The sequence below is a fragment of the Nycticebus coucang genome, chromosome 8, assembly GCF_027406575.1.
Source record: "Nycticebus coucang isolate mNycCou1 chromosome 8, mNycCou1.pri, whole genome shotgun sequence".
In the NCBI taxonomy this organism is placed as follows: Eukaryota; Metazoa; Chordata; class Mammalia; order Primates; family Lorisidae; genus Nycticebus; species Nycticebus coucang.
In genome coordinates this window covers 103,241,391-103,258,157 of record NC_069787.1, presented here as the reverse complement: position 1 = coordinate 103,258,157, position 16,767 = coordinate 103,241,391, and the positions used below count along the sequence as shown (strand labels likewise).

Here is a 16,767-nt window from a genome sequence, read left to right as displayed (position 1 = left end):
TTTTAATTTGGAGACAAGATCTTACTATTTTACCCAGATGGGCTTGAACTTGCAGTTCTCCCTGCTCAGCTCTACCAAGTAACTGGGACTTTAGGCATGCACCATTCATTGACATAATTAATTTTACTGAAAGGATGATCCTTTTGAGCTTCTTCCCCTTTTAGCATCTCATATCATGGAAGTATATCTATTTTTTTGATGATTTGAAAATCAATCCAAAGGCCAAACTAATACGAATCACTTTTTCACATAGGCTTTAGGCTTTAGCTTGGAAATAATACCCAGATTTAATGGTTTTAGAGGAAACTTTTTCTAATTATTACTCACAAAGAAAATTCTTTAAATCTTATGTCAAAAATATTATAATTTTTCTTAGTCACTATTCAAGATGTCTATATTTTAATTTTTTATAACACCAAAATATAGACATGTTGGGGGGGGTGAGATAATATACAAAGTGTTAAATGAGAAGTTAAGTCTGTTATATTAATCTATCCTTCCCCCTTTTTAGGAACCCAGAAGTAAACAATTTTAACTATTTTGGTTGTATTTCTTCAGAAGGTTTCTACCAAAGTTCTATTTCTTGATTTGTAACCTTTTAGGTAGTGACTTTTGAGTCACATTGTGAAGAATGAGAAACATTTTACACCTCTTCTCCTGGAATTCCAAGATATTTTTAGTTATGTTATTATGAATTACTTCATAATCTTAAATATCAAATAGAAACTTTAGAAAATGTTCTTTAACTACGATTATGTTTAAGTTGAGGAAGTTTAACATGCCTGTACTCTCCTTTCTTTCCCCCAACCTATACTTTATCACATGAAGTTTCAGTAATTTTAAAACTATGTTTACTTTCTTATCCTCATAGTATTACAATGACTATGGCGATATTATTAAGGAAACACTGAGTAAAACCAGACAAATCGATAAAATTCAGTGTGCCAAGACTCTCATTCTCAGTTTGCAGCAGGTAAGGAATTTAGAGGGAAAGAAACAAAGAATGGAAATAACATTATTGCACTTCTTTATGCTTTGGGTTATGTCATTTAACAAGGTCCTCTTCTCAGTGCATTACTGTGGTTACTTTCTAGTGTAAAGACATGGATTATGTGTCCTTTCTTTTGGAAGAGAATCCAAAAGAATGTAGTTTGCATTCAAATGCAGTAGTACCTCCATAACTGACCAACCCTCCCTCTATTGACCACCTGCTAAGTTGCCCTAATCTTCATAGCCTGGACATGCACCACATGTACTCAGTGGAAGTTCCTTACGTTGACAAGTTTGTTACAGTCCCTTGGATGGTAAGCTTACAGAAGTTCTACTATAGATGCAAACCTATTCTACTCTTACCCAGATGAAATGTCAAATTAAAAGTCTAAAAAGAAAATGTAAAAAGTTGTTAATGAAAAAGGATACCAGTAATACCCATATAAGAAAATATATTGCTATATTATGTAAATAAGATTTCTGGTAAATGCCTAATAAGTTAAAATAGAGATTTCAGGGAGCTAGTGGTATATGCATATCTGTATCTACGTATATTATGTATTTAGTTTATAATAAAGGTGGAGAAAGGATTGGTACTGTTCAATAAATGGTGAGGGGTCACCTGACTATGTATTTGGAAAAATAGCTGTTTATAGCCCTATCCAACATATACCAAAATAACTACTAGATGAATTATATATAAATGGTAAAGATGAAAAGTTTAGAAGAAAGTAAGAGGATATTTTTAAAATCTTTTTTCTGAAGAAGGCACAAAGTGAAAACTAATCAATCTGTGTAAATTTAAATAGGTTTGTACATCAATCAGCACTGTGAACAAAGTTTTAAAAAAATGACAGATGGGGAAATATTTTCAATCATTTATTTAAAATTCTACAAATCAGTAAGAAAAATAAATCCTGTAGAAAAATGAACAGAGGACATGAAAAGAGGCATAGCTTCATTAGTAGTGAAATACAAGGTAAAATGGGGAGATATTTATTACTGCTGAACAGATTGGCATCAATTACAATGATTGATGGAGAAAACAGTCCCCCCCCCTTTTTTTTTCAGTTTAATTTGAGGGTACAAACAATTAGGTTACAATTGCGTTTGTTAGGTAAAGTTCCTGTTGTAGTTGTATCCCACACCCAGGAAGTGTGCCATATACCTTTACATTGTGCCCATTAGGTGGGAGCACACCCATCATCCTGTCTCCTTTCCCCTTTCCCCCAACTTGAATTGAATGGAGTTTTTCTTTTGTGTGGGCATATATTAGTTTACCTACTGGCTTCATATTAGTATTAAGTACATTGGATACTTGCTTTCTCATTCTTGTGATACTGTACTAAGAAGAATGTGTTTCAGCTCAATCCAAGTTAATACAGAAAGATCCCTTTTGAAAGGAGTTGCTCTTGCCTTCTTAGAAGACCGTTTTGCAGTAAATTTCAAAATTTAAGATATACACGGTATATTTCCTTTAAGTCAGTAGTTTTGCTTCTAGGTATCTACATGAATATATGCAGATATATACCAAGATATGTTTGTAAAGAAGTCGCATTGCCACAATCTCTGGAATAGTAAGAAATGGAAATAGACTAAATGTCCATCAATAGAAGAATGGTTAAATAAACTGGGATACTCTGAAGTAGCTAAAAGATTTTTAAGACAAAATAATAAGTGAAAAATTTCAGGACAAAATAGTAATACGTATTATGATACTATTTATGTAAAGATAAAAACTTTATACGTATATATACCAATTTAGCCCTTTGCCCTGGTGACATTTGGAGAGAATAATGATATTTGGTGGGAGAAAGGATAACTTTTTAATGCTTTTACCTTTCTTTTTTATTTTTATTTATTTATTTATTTATTTTTGCAGTTTTTGGCAGGGGCTGGGTTTGAACCCACCATCTCTGGCATATGGGGCTAGTGCCCTACTCCTTTGAGCCACAGGCGCCACCCAGGATAACTTTTACTTTCATATTCCTTCAATTTTTTTTATAATGAAAGGTACTCTTTGTAATCACTTTAAATGCAAATTTTAAAGTTGAAGGCTATTGTATATACCTATCTGTGGAAACATTTTAAAAAGTATAAGAATTCATAAACTATTATCTGTGAATAAATTTGAAATCTGTGGAAGAACTGTTCTTTCACTAATGGCACAGTAAGTAGTTCAGGTCAATTCATTGCTGAAGAAAGCTAGAAGGAAGGACAACCTTTTAGAAACCAAGAGCTATTCCAGTGAATGGTGTGATTAAAGTGAATTGATAAATTGGGAAATGAGGAACTGAAGAAAACAAATGTTAACAATACATTTCAGGACCTTTGCTATAAAAGGAATCAGAGAAATGGGTTAGTAGCTGGCAAAGGAAATATGATCAAGAAGTTAGGAGTATTTTTAAGATGGAAGCATCTAGTAGAGAAGGAATAATTAATGATGCAAGAGAGAACAGTAAACACAAGAGCAAAACCATTCAGCAGGTGAAACCTCATGTACTCCTTCTTTGGTACATAAGGAGAGGATGGCTTTAAATCAAAGTCTGGACAGTTCACCCCTGATAACAGGAGAGAAAATAAATGTGTACAGATACAATTATGTTTCTAGAATTGGTAGTGGAATGATAATTGTGTTCATGTTATTGTAGTCCAGAGTTTTTGTTATTGACAGTGTATAGATAATGCATATATATAATTTATAAAAGTCTTCCACCTAGATTAAGAACTTTTTGGTGTATTTTGTTATTGGATGGAAAAAATCATAGCCCCATATATCCAAATGGTCTTTTATATAATGCTCTTATCTAAGACATAATAAGTGAAAAAACAAAGTTCTGAACCTTACTTTTTTCATATATTGCCATCTTGTAAAAATAATAGCAAAAAGTATACATAGATGTTTATAAATACATAGTGTATTTCTGTAAATATGTTTTCTTTTCCCATCCCAAAATATTCTTTATTATTTTTATTATTTAAAAGAAACAAATTCCTAACTGCTTTTAATCATACCACTGCAGGAAACTCAAGAAACTAATAATAGATGATTTGAAGTAAGGAAACAGAATGGCTATGTAAAGTTCAGTGCAAAGAGAGAAATATATTTCACCTTGTGCCTTTTTTTTTTTAATTAGCTATTCTGAAAATAAATAAAATTTTAAAATTTCCAAGCCATAGATTTTTTTTTTCCTCTTTTTCTTTCTACTAGTTGTTTAATGAACTTGTTCAAGAACAGGGTCCCAACCTAGATAGGACATCTGCCCATGTCAGTGGCATTAAAGAATTGGCACGTCGCTTTGCCCTTACATTTGGACTGGACCAGATAAAGACGCGAGAAGCGGTTGCTACACTTCACAAGTGAGTAAGATAAATACTTTCTGTTATAAAGAATCTCATTTACTGGAATTTAAATGAAGTAACTGTTATTTGGCCCATTTTTAAAGTGACAAATAATAGAATTTTCAAGTTATAAGAAATGTTTAAAGAGTATCTAGAGATTCTCAACTAGTAGGACCTTTTTAATTTGAGAAAAACTGACTTAAACCAGCCATCCTTTTCATCTTACAAAGTATAGAAAGGAAAGTTTGGTAACATATTTTTGTCTGGTCTATCAGTAAGAAAATGTTACGGCAGATGTGGGTTTAAAAGACCATATTGTGTTGATTTGGTCAGTCTCATTAATGACAGAAAGCCTTCTATAAACTTGCACAGCTGCTTGGTACAATGCCTGGCTCCAAGAAGCAAAATTTCTGACAATCTAATTACCTTTCCAGGTTATCGTATCACCCCTAAAAAATATACAATGGAATTTAGCTTTGTTGCTATACAGCTATTTTTTTGTTTATTTTTTACAATTTATAGTTTTATGCTGTAAATAGTAAAATTAAATATGTATATATGCAAATATGTCATACAGTCATTTGTTTACTACCTGAATTTATCAGATTTTAGTACCTTCATTAATGATTTCATTACCTTCTCAAATTTTAGCACAATTCTTAACACTATCTGGAAAAATAAGATGATATTTTCTTGTACTTCAGGGATGGCATAGAGTTTGCCTTTAAATACCAAAATCAGAAAGGACAAGAATATCCACCTCCTAATCTGGCTTTTCTTGAAGTATTAAGTGAATTTTCTTCTAAACTTCTTCGACAAGACAAAAAGACTGTGTAAGTTGAACATCATAAGAAAAGTGGTTTTGATAATGATTCCATTGTAATTTTAACTGTTTACTTGTAGAAATATTTTTAATCATCTAAATAAAATTTCAATAATTTAGGCTCTAATAATTTTAAGGAACTGTACTCTAGAATATTCAAGATGAAATTTAAGCAAACGGAAATGATTTCTTATTCTGTAGTTTGAAGGTGTCTGAACATTGGCTTAACCATTGTGTAACCCTTCCTCCTTTTCTTTAATTTCATTTTAGTTTTATTTTGTTTTATTTTATTAAGATTTTATTTCATTTTAGTTTTATTTTATTTTCTGACTTATTTCAAAAGATTGATTTTTTTTTGTTTGCTTTTTGTTATCACTGATAACAGTTTAAGTAAATATATATATATAATTTTTAAAAGTGAATTTTGATATGATAAGTTTTGTTTAGAACTAACCTAGAAACTTTTCAAAAGGCTGGTACCATAATGATGAAAAGTTTATAAGAAAGTTAGATGATATTTATAAAATTGATAGGAAGGAGAGTCAGTTATAATATTCTAAATAAAAGAAATTTGGAGAGATGATTAATGCTTCTATGAATATAAGTGATAGTTCTCAGGAAAGATGTTGACTTCATATTGGTCAGAAAACATTTATCGAGTCCCTAATATGGTCAGCTATTGTTCTAAAGCTTATTTTATAATACAGGGGGACACAGTATAAATAGGCAGGCAAGAAAATAAGAATTTCAGACACTGAAATGGAGTAGGTAATACAATAAAGAATGATGAATGTTCAACATGATGGGAGTGGCGTGGTTTGAAAACTTTTTTAATATAGACATTTACAGCTATACATTTTCCACTAAACATTAGCTAAATCCTGTGTTATGTTGCATTTCAATTTTCATTCATGTCAGAGTATCTTCTCATTTCATTTATTATTTTTTCTTTGGTTACTTAGAAATGTTTTATGTAATTTTCACATATTTCTGAATTTCAAATTTTCCTTCTATTATGGATTTCTAATTTCATTCCAGTGTGTCAGAACATATGCATTGTATGATTTCATTCCTTTTAAATTTATGTTTACAATGAATTGATCATGACCACTTACAGAATGCTTTGTTCTTTCTCTGCTCCCACTGCTTCACTTAAAGTAGCCTTTAAAAAAAACTTAAGTTAAATTTATGAAAGCTTTTTTCAAACATATGGTTTAGCCTAGACAGTGTTTTATGTATGCTTGAAAGAATATGTTAATTCTTCTGTTGTTGGGTATAGTTTTGTTCTGTAGATATCTTATAATCTAATTGGCTTATAGTTTATAGTATTTTGCAGGTCTTCTAATTTCTTTTTCATCTTCTGCTTAGTTGTCCTATCTGTTTTGAAGGTGGGGTATTGAGGTCTCCAACCATTATTATTGAATTGTCTATTTGTCCCTTCAGGTCTGTCAGTTTTTGCATCATGTATTTGGGGGATCCACTGTTAGATATATATTTTTTAATTACTTGCAGATATTAAGGGGATACAAATGTTTTAGTTGTGTAGTAACCTCGCATCATGCTTAAGTCAGGTTTTTTGGTGTACCCATCACTAGAATAGTGTTCGTTATACCCAATAGGTAAGTTTTTATCCCTCTCCTCCTCCCATGCTGTTCCCACTTACTGGTTTTCAGTGTTCTTTATGTATTTTGTGCCTTGTGATCCCATACATTTTTAATTGTTGTGTTTTCCTAATCAGTTGACTGTTAATTCTGAAATGTCATTGTCTCATTAATTTTTATCATAAAATATATTTGTCTGATATTATTATAACTACTCCAGCTTTATTTTGGTTACTGTTTATTTAGTATACTTTTTCCATTCTTTTCACTCTCTGCGTTTGTGTCTTTCAATCTAATGTGTTTCATGTAGACAACAAGTTAAATTATGTTTTTTTAAATCAACCTGACAATCTCTGCTATTATACTTTTTGTTTTCTATATGTCTTATAGTAGGTTTTTTTTTCTTTGTCCTTTACTGTCTTTATATTAAGTGGCTATTTTCTAGTGTAATATATTACACTAGATATTTAATAGTATTTTATTAAATACTATTTAATGATATTTAATAGTATTTTAACATCTTTTTCTTAGTGAGTTTTCTGGAGACCTTGCAATACAGCTTTAACTCTATATAACTCGATTTCTTCCCTCTCCCTTTTTTGTGTTACTGTTATACAAAATACATCAATGTACATACTATAAACCCAATAGTAATAGTACATTATTGTAATTATTACTTGAGATAATCTTATCTCTTTTAAAGCTGTGGTCCCCAGCCCCGGAACCACAGACTAGTACCAGTCTGTGGCCTATTAGGAACCAGGCCACACAGCAGGAGATGAATGGCCAAGCCAGCAAGCAAAGCTTCATCTATGTTTTATAGTTGCATCTCATTGCTTACATCACTGCCTGAGCTCCACCTCGTGTCAAACCAGGAGTAGCATTAGATTCTCCTAGGAGAACAAACCCTAATGTAAACTGTGCATGAAGGGATCTAGGTTGCATGCTCCTTAAAATCTAATCTCCCCCTGGGGGCACCCATAGCTCAACAGGTAGGGCACCTGCTACATACACTGAGGCTGGTGGGTTCAAGCCCAGCCAGGCCAGCTAAAACAACAATGACAGCTGCAACAAAAAAATAGCTGGGCATTGTGTTGGGCACCTATAGTCCCAAGCTACTTGGGAGGCTGTGGCAAGAGAATTGCTTAAGCCCAAGAGTTTGAGGTTGCTGTGAGCGGTGATACTACGGCACTCTATGCAGGGTGATAGTTTGAGACTCTGTCTCAAAAAAGAAAATCTAATCTCCCCTATCTCTACCCTCAATGTATGGAATAATTGTCTTCCGTGAAACTGGTCCATGGTGCCGAAAAGGTTGGGGAATGCCATTTTTAGAGTTTGGTAGATTAGCCCTCCTATTTGACCATTTCTGGTTCTCTTTATTTCTTCCTATAGATCTGAATTACCATCTGCTATCATTTCCATACTCCAATACAGCTTCTCTCTCACTCATCTCTTTTGTGCTTGTTAGCAAAATTACATTTTTACGTTAGGGGCTCAACAATATAATAATAAACGTATTGTTTTTTGTACAATATACAGTTGCTTTTTAAATCAATTGAGAGGGAAAGGATAAGTAAATATATAATTGTACTGTCTTTTTTTTATTAAATCATAGCTTTCTACATTAATGCAATCATGGGGCACCATACACTGGTTTTATAGACTGTTTGATACATTTTCATCACACTGGTTAACAATTGTACTGTATTATATAACCATCTACTAAATACCTGTACTGTCATTCTGCTTTTTCATGTAAATTCAATTACCCTCTGGTGTCATTTGCTTTCAGCTTAAAAAACTTCCTTTAATATTTCTTGTAAGGCAGGTCTGCTAACACTAAATTCTCTCAGCTTTTGTCCATCTGAGTATCTTTATTTTGTCTTTAGTTTTGATATATAATTTTCCTGAATATAAGATTCTTGTTTGATAGTTTTTCACTTTTAGCACGTTGACTGTCATTCTCCTGCCTTTAGCCTCCATTTTTTCTAATGAGAATTGATCATGATTAATTTTATTGGATTTCCTATATATGTATGAGTTATTTTTATCCTATTACTTTGAAGATTTTTTTTTATTTTTTTTATTTATTTAGACAAGATCTCACTCCATCACCCAGCCTGGAGTGCTATGATCCAGCCATAACTCATTCGAGCCTTAAACTCCTGGGCCCAAACAGTCCATGTGCCTCAACTTCTTGAGTAGCTGGGACTATAGACATGCACCACAATGCCTGGATAATTTTTTATGTTTTTAGTAGAGACAATATCTTGCCACGTGGCCTACGCTGGTCTCAACTCTTGGTCTCAGATGCTCTTCTGACTTAGCTCCCCCAGAGTACTGGGATAACAAATGTGCCTAGCCCAAGATTTTCTTTCTGTCTTTGGCTTTCAGCAATTTTCCTGTAATGAATCTGGATGTAGCTGTCTATGCATTTATCCTGTTTGAATTCACCAAACTTTGTGGATGTATAAATTAATGATTTTAGTCAAATTTGGAAAGATTTAAGTCACTATTTGTCTTCTAATTTTTTTCTGCTTCTTTCTTGGTACTCCATTAGGCATATGTCAACGGTATCCCATATTTCATTTTTCTTCATTCTTTTTTCTCCATATAAGAATAAACATGTAAAATGTCAAGTTATTGCCACAGCCTATTAATAGCCACTAAGAATTGTTGATAAAGCATTCTTCCAGGGCTGAGATGAAAAAAAAAAAAAAATGCATGCCACAGAATAATATATTACCAGCACAGTGGATGATTGGGTAGGCTGTACTCAAATGAATCAGTTGGAGCTTCCAAAATGGAAAATCACTTTGGGTTTTTTTCCCCCTCCTTTTTAAAAAAATAAAAATTAATGTATTTAAGATATATAACATGATGTTTTGACATACATAAATGTTATAAAATTGTTACTGCAATCAAGGTAATTAATACATCCAACTCGCAGGTTTGACTGTGATCCCAGGAGAGTTCTTCTGGGCTGTTTTTTTTGTTAGACTTCTGGCTGTTCTTCAGAAGTGTCATTGTCATGTGTTGATGCTAGTATCAAAGAGCTACCAGCACCCCTCTTTTTTATTTTATTTTTTTATTGTCTTTTGTACATAGATCATAAATACATTTATGCCAATTTCAGTGTGTTGAGTATTTGTACAAATTGGAGTGCTTATATCATTATCTGCCCCCCATCAGGATTTGTGTTGTCAGTTCTCTTAGGAAAGGAATTTTCTACTCTTCATTCCAAATAAATTCAGTTCCCCGCCCCTGGGCAGAACTTTAACTTTTATGCCATTAAAGGGGAAGTTGGGAGGAATGGAATGGGATAGCATCCTTTTTCTCTCAGGTTAACAGCTCTTATCTTTTCTGGGGAGGGGAATCCCTGATTCTCAGCTTGCCCCTCCAGGTATAGAACTCTACGAAAGAATCGAGATGGGGCATTGAGGGCCCCAGTGGAGCTGGGCCTGGGATAGAGTTTGTACACTATGCGTGGAGGCTAGCTAGGAAAAAGCAGCTGCATTCCTCTGGGTTGCTTCTCAGAATAGAGCTTCTGCAATATAGGGCTAGCTGGGGGTGGGGGGCTGAGAAATGAAAATGATGTGCTCTGTTTCAAGGTATCCCCCAGATGGGGAACTAGAGAAAGAGGGAGCCCCTACCTTCTCAGCCACTTGCCTTGGGTAAAGTTTTCACAATACAGAGCCATAGTCAGGGAGAGGGGACAAGGGAAGGGAACAGGAGGTGGTTCAAATGCTGCAAACTCTTGCTGTTCTTACCAATATTTAATAGATTTCTTGATTAAATTTGTCTCTATTTGCTCTTAAGACAATTTACAAAGATTTTTTAAATTTTTTTCTGTTTTATCATTTTTCCCAGTTAAAGGTAAATCCAGAAATCCTGCTCTGGTTTGAATACCTTAAAAGAAAATTCAGGGGCAGCACCTGTGGCTCAGTGAGTAGGGTGCCAGCTCCATGTACCAAGGGTGGCGAGTTCGAACCCAGCCCAAGCCAAACTGCAACAAAAAAATAGCCAGGCATTGTAGTGGGTGCTTGTAGTCCCAGCTACTTGGGAGGCTGAGGCAAGAGAATCACCTAAGCCCAAGAGCTGGAGGTTGCTGTGAGTGGTGATGCCACAGCATTGTACCGGGGGTGACAAAGTGAGACTCTGTCTCTAAAAAAAATAAATAATAAAAATAAAAAAGAAAATTTAGTAATCTTTTTGATCCAAACATCTGGTGTTTTTTGAACATTGGTGTTTAAAAGCAAAGGAAGAAATATAGGAGATGCCCACACACATACTACACACTACACATAACCTTAGTGATATATTGTTGTTAAGTATTCCAGTAACATGTGAAGCAAAACCTTAAATTTTCAGTCCTTCTCTTTCCAAAGGTGACCATTGTTAACAGTTTTGATGTATATCTGTAGGCATTTTTCACAACCTGCAGAAAGAGAGCCTTAAGTTAAGGAAGAAATTAAATTAGTGATACATATACTGCTTCCTTAAAAATCACTGCTGGTTCTTTTGTGTTTCTAGTCATTCTTACCTGGAGAAATTTCTTACTGAGCAGATGATGGAAAGGAGGGAAGATGTATGGCTTCCACTCATCTCCTATAGAAATTCATTAGTCACTGGGGGTGAAGATGATAGAATGTCTGTGAATAGTGGAAGTAGCAGCAGCAAAACATCCTCAGTAAGGAATAAGAAAGGACGACCCCCACTTCATAAAAAACGAGTAGAAGGTAAGTGTGCATTTACACCATGAGACAGTTTGCCTAGGGTTATAGAGATGAAGTGACAAATAATATATTGATGCAAGGTAGTAGTGTTAGTCACATGATTACCTTGTATATTTCATAGATACTGAGATGGTCAAGCAAAAAGGTTGTAATGGAGAAAGTTGGACAGAAAAGGTCAAGGATATCCAGTTACAGTGGTCATGCTACTATAGTCCCAGCTACTGGAATGCTGAGGCAGGAGGATGACTTGAGAATAGCCTGGGCAACATAGTGAGACCTCATCCTCCCACCCCAAAAAGGGGAAGTGGGGAAGGAAGGAAAAGAAGAAAAAAGGTAACAGGTCAAGGAAAAAGCATTTTAAGAAGCATAGAACAGAGAAGAAATAAGCCCAGAGAAAAAGAGAAAATAGTTACGAAGATCTGTGAAATTGACACCCAATTAACAGGGGTCCTCAAACTTTTTAAACAGGGGGCCAGTTCACTGTCCCTCAGATCACTGGAGAGCCAGACTATAGTTTAAAAAAATAAACTATGAACAAATTCCTATGCACACTGCACATATCTTATTTTGAAATAAAAAAACAAAACAAGAACAAATATAATCACACTGCCGCATGTGGCCCGCGGGCCGTAGTTTGAGGACCCCTGCTACATTAAAATTTAAAATAAGATAGAAAAATTAAATACCAGAATAGCTTTCTAGTCTGCCACTTGGCTAGGTAATTTATTTTTGTATGTATAACAACAATGGCCAAATCTGGTTTTATCATTATAACCCCTCTTGGACTATGGGGAACAACAAGTTGAATTGTCATAAAAATCTGATCAATAGTAGGTATTCCCATATCTAAAAAGACTAAAAATTACTCCTACAGCATTCCTGTCAAACTTACTGAGAAAAGCCTCCATGTGGGGCAGCGCCTGTGGCTCAAAGGAGTAGGTAGGGCCCTGGCCCCATATACCGGAGGTGGCAGGTTCAAACCCAGCTAAAAACTACAAAAAAAAAAAAAAGCCTCCACATGAAAATGCTTATTTCCTCAAATAATCTTTCCCTTTCTCATAAATTTTCTTCAAACCAGGAGAGGAGAGCTGCAATCTGATTCCTAGTCTTTTGCTCCCTTTTAGAACTTCCGATTCATCTTTCATCATCTTGCCTCTGCTGTCTAAAAAAGTGACTCACCAAAAATTTTGCTAAAATTTGTGGCAAAATTTGTTAGAATTTAAATCTAATGTTTCTTTTCATAATTGGGGAGGTATTATTGACTATTGATAAAGAGCGCAAATTCTGTTATTATTATTTTTTGAACCAGAGTCTTACTTTGTCACCCTGCGTAGAGTCCCTTGGCATCATCATAGCTCACAGCAACCTCAAACTCTTTTGCTCAAGCAATCCTCCTGCCTCAGCTTTCCAAGCAGCTGGGACTACAGGCACCTCCCATCACACCCAGCTAGGTTTTCTATGAAGAGCACAAATTCTAACATCCGAGTTCCAGATTTCAAAGCTGGCTTTCTCATATATCAGCTGTGTGACCTTTGAGCATATTACTTAACATCTTTAAGCTTTAGTCATTGATTGAATGAATTTTGATCAGAGTACCTATCCTGTCAGTTACTAGGAATATTAAATAAGATACTCTAAATAAAACCCTTACTACACACGCAGTACTGAACACAGTGTTTGCCACATAGGCAACACTCAAGGAATGTTAACTGTTATTGTCAGAATATTATCAATATATAGTAATTTTTTATCTAGCATGTTAGTGGATTAGGCAGCATCTGTATTTCAAAGAGAATAAAAGAATTAGCACTAAATGTTAAAATTTAACAAAATCTTCACAAAGTTTAAGATTTCCTTCCAAGTTTCAGCTTTGGAACTTAAAATCTTTCTAGTCATTCTCTGGACTAAAGGAATTAAGGTTTAGAGAATTTATAGAACCATATATAATTCTGTAATGGAGCAGTCATTTATCATCTTCAGGGTTAAGGGAAGCATATATGGAACAGATAACCTAATTCAGTAATTGTTAAATTGTAAAAAAGAAAACTAGCTTGGTATCAATTTGAAATTTACAAAATGATGAAAATAAGTTGCATGCCTAGAACTCCTAGGCAACAGAATTTCTTCTTTTGGAATGAAGAGGAAAGGGTACTACAAGAAACAAGAAATGTTTTCATTGAGGAATATTTTTTTTATTAAATCATAGCTGTATACATTGATATAATCATTTAATCATTGAGGAATATTTTAAGGGCTAGAAGAGTCTGCTCAAGAAAAGTGAGTTCTTCCTGAAGTTAACTCATTCAGTAAGTCTCTACTGAGCACCTTCCTAAGAACTGTGCTAAGTGCTACAGATTAGGTATTAATAAAGGAGTGCATAGCATACACAGGGAGAGAAGAGAAGCAATTTGATTTCAGAATGAGAACTGCTCTGATCAGGGCATGATTGACCAAACTTTTAATGAATCCAGAATGATTTTCTGGGGGGAAAAAAATTGGCATGTATTAGAGAGCTGACAGGTGAATTTACCATGTTCAGAACCTAAATGATACTTACCTTTTACTATAAATTTTTAAGTGTGGAATTAAATGTTGAATGAAAAGTGGTATGAATAAAACATGATGAAACACATTTTTGTTGATTAAGAGACTCAGTAGTAAGCTTCAGATCAGCGGAATGATCTTTTTAAAAAATGGGTAGGTGTTTCCAGGGTCAGAAAAGCCAATCCAGAAGGTACACATGTCTGACAAAATATTGGAAACCTGAGAAAGTATACTGAGAAAGATGGAATGCATGATGGCAACAAGCACACATCTCTGTTGACCTAATTGGGGGAGGAAAAATAAGAGTCATACTATACTTCATGATTAAAATTCTTCAGAAGGAAAACCATAGCAGTTACAGGCTTTTAAAAACCTTCTCATATTAAAATAACTTAAAATTTTTATAGGAGAAACTTCTCTTTTTTTAAAGATCTCTGTTGCTCAGGCTGGAGTGCAGTGGCAACAGCGATAGCCCAGGGTAACCTCACGCTCCTGGGCTCAAACAGTCATCCTGCCTCAGCCTTCTAAAGTGCTGGGATTATAGGCATGAGTTACCACACCCGGCCAGAAGCTTTATAATTATGTAATATTATATCAGGATAGGTTAGGTATGGACATGATGCTTTAATCTGTTTTTCATAAACCATTTTCAGAAGAAGGGAAAAAGAGTTCCTGGTCCCTTGAAAGAATTTAAATGTAATTTATACACATGATAAATCACATCCCTGCTCATGCAAAATAGTATAAAATTAAGTCCTAAGTGAGCAGGAATGATAAAATATTTCCTCTAGAACAGTGGTTCTCAACCTTCCTAATGCTGCAATTATTTTCATTGTTACAAAAGGGTCGTGACCCAGAGGTTGAGAACCACTGCTGTAGAAGTTACAAGAGTGGAAATTGAGGACTGAGTGGCATGATCAGGGAAAGCTTTCCTGAAGGACTTAGAGGCATGAAAACGGCCTCTACCATTCTCCACTTGTATAACCTGGCAAAAAAAGTTACTTCCCTAGTGACCAGTGTTCAGTTGTGCACAGGGATGTGCTGATTTCTCCATAATGGCCAGCCAGATTATAAGCACTACTGCCTAGGGTCCCTATGAAGCCAAGGAAAGAGGCCCTTTATTGCTTCAGCAAAGGAAAGTTGGAGAGGTCCATCTGACCACCCTCTTCCCCTTCTAGGGTGAAAAAATCCTCAAGAGATTGGGCAATCTTTAAGAGAAAATAATGTGATGATAGCAAACACTTGATCATTGCATGCATTATCTCATTTAATCCTTCCAACTCTATAAGGATTTTGTATATGAGAAAACCAAACTTTGGAAGTTTAATAATTTATACAAAGATCATGCAAGTAGTAGAACTGGGATTCACACTGGGCAGTCTAACTTCAGAGTCACACTTTTCAAGTCTAAGCTAACATTGCCACCAGAGTTCACTCCACCCATAATATTATGTGACTTTTAACTGGAATTTTATAGATGAGAGTCTGGATAACACATGGCTAAACAGAACTGACACCATGATTCAGACTCCTGGCCCCCTGCCAGCACCACAACTCACTTCTACTGTACTGCGGGAAAACAGCAGGCCCATGGGAGAGCAGATTCAAGAGCCTGAGTCTGAACATGGTTCTGAACCAGACTTTTTACACAAGTAAGTAATAAAAATTTGTGTAACTGGCATAAAACTTTTAACTGTTAAAGAAAGTAAAACTATTTAGAAAAACTTCATTTGTTCATCAAAGCAGATTGCTGGTCAGTTTGTGAGGAAACAAAACAACAAATAGGTGATTTTTATGAGAAGATTTATAAAATGTCTAAAAACATTATTGCATGTATCAGTTACTCAGAGTTCACAAATCCTTAAATGTATAGTGTCTCTCACTAAGGGCTAATTTTAGCCAGAGTTTGCATTTTCATTGGATAGATTTACTTCTTCTCAGGAACTTGCCAAGAGAATAATGTAGGTTACTTCCTTAGCAAGAGAAACCTTTAAGAGCCTCTGCTAAGTTGTCAGCAGTCTGCACACCAAGAATATAGACTTTGTATTACCTTTATCATCTATTTAAATGATTAATAGTATTTTAACTTGGTTACATTTCTATTTTAAAGTTAAACTGTTCATGGATTAAGAATTTCTAACATCTTATTTGTAAAATTCTGAGAATAGTTGCTCTTTAAGAATCAAGGTCCCTTAACCTTTGCCTCTATGCTAGCACTTAAAATGTTTTCTAGTATACAGGGCTCTGGAAATTGTAGGGAAGGCAAAGTGCTGGTGTGAGTTTTGCTATAAAAATCTTTTATTATTGTTATTATTATTATTATTATTATTAAATCGTAGCTGTGTACATTAATCCAATCATGGGGCACCATACACTGGTTTTATAGACCATTTGACATATTTTCATCACACTGGTTAACATAGCCTTCCCGGCATTTTCTTAGTTATTGTGTTAAGACATTTATATTCTACATTTATTAAGTTTCACATGCACCCTTGTAAGATGTACTGTAGGTGTAATCCCACCAATTACCCTCCCTCCGCCCATCCTCCCCCCACCCCTCCCCTCTCTCTCCTTCCCTATATTCTTGGGTTATAACTGGGTTATAGCTTTCATATGAAACCCATAAATTAGTTTCATAGTAGGGCTGAGTACATCGGATACTTTTTCTTCCATTCTTGAGATACTTTACTAAGAAGAATATGTTCCAGCTCCATCCATGTAAACATGA

At 34.6% G+C, this 16,767-nt stretch overlaps 1 protein-coding gene across 3 annotated transcripts in view; it reads left to right on the top strand.

The window, feature by feature from the left end:
- STAG1 (stromal antigen 1) overlaps positions 1–16,767 on the top strand; it is a 411,299-nt gene that overhangs the window by 383,961 nt on the left and 10,571 nt on the right. For all 3 annotated transcript variants that reach the window (XM_053598524.1, XM_053598525.1, XM_053598526.1), the window contains 5 exons: positions 872–973; positions 4,202–4,350; positions 5,037–5,165; positions 11,290–11,495; positions 15,514–15,688. In XM_053598524.1, coding sequence (XP_053454499.1) covers positions 872–973; positions 4,202–4,350; positions 5,037–5,165; positions 11,290–11,495; positions 15,514–15,688 — 761 coding nt within the window. The remainder of the gene's footprint in view (positions 1–871; positions 974–4,201; positions 4,351–5,036; positions 5,166–11,289; positions 11,496–15,513; positions 15,689–16,767) is intronic.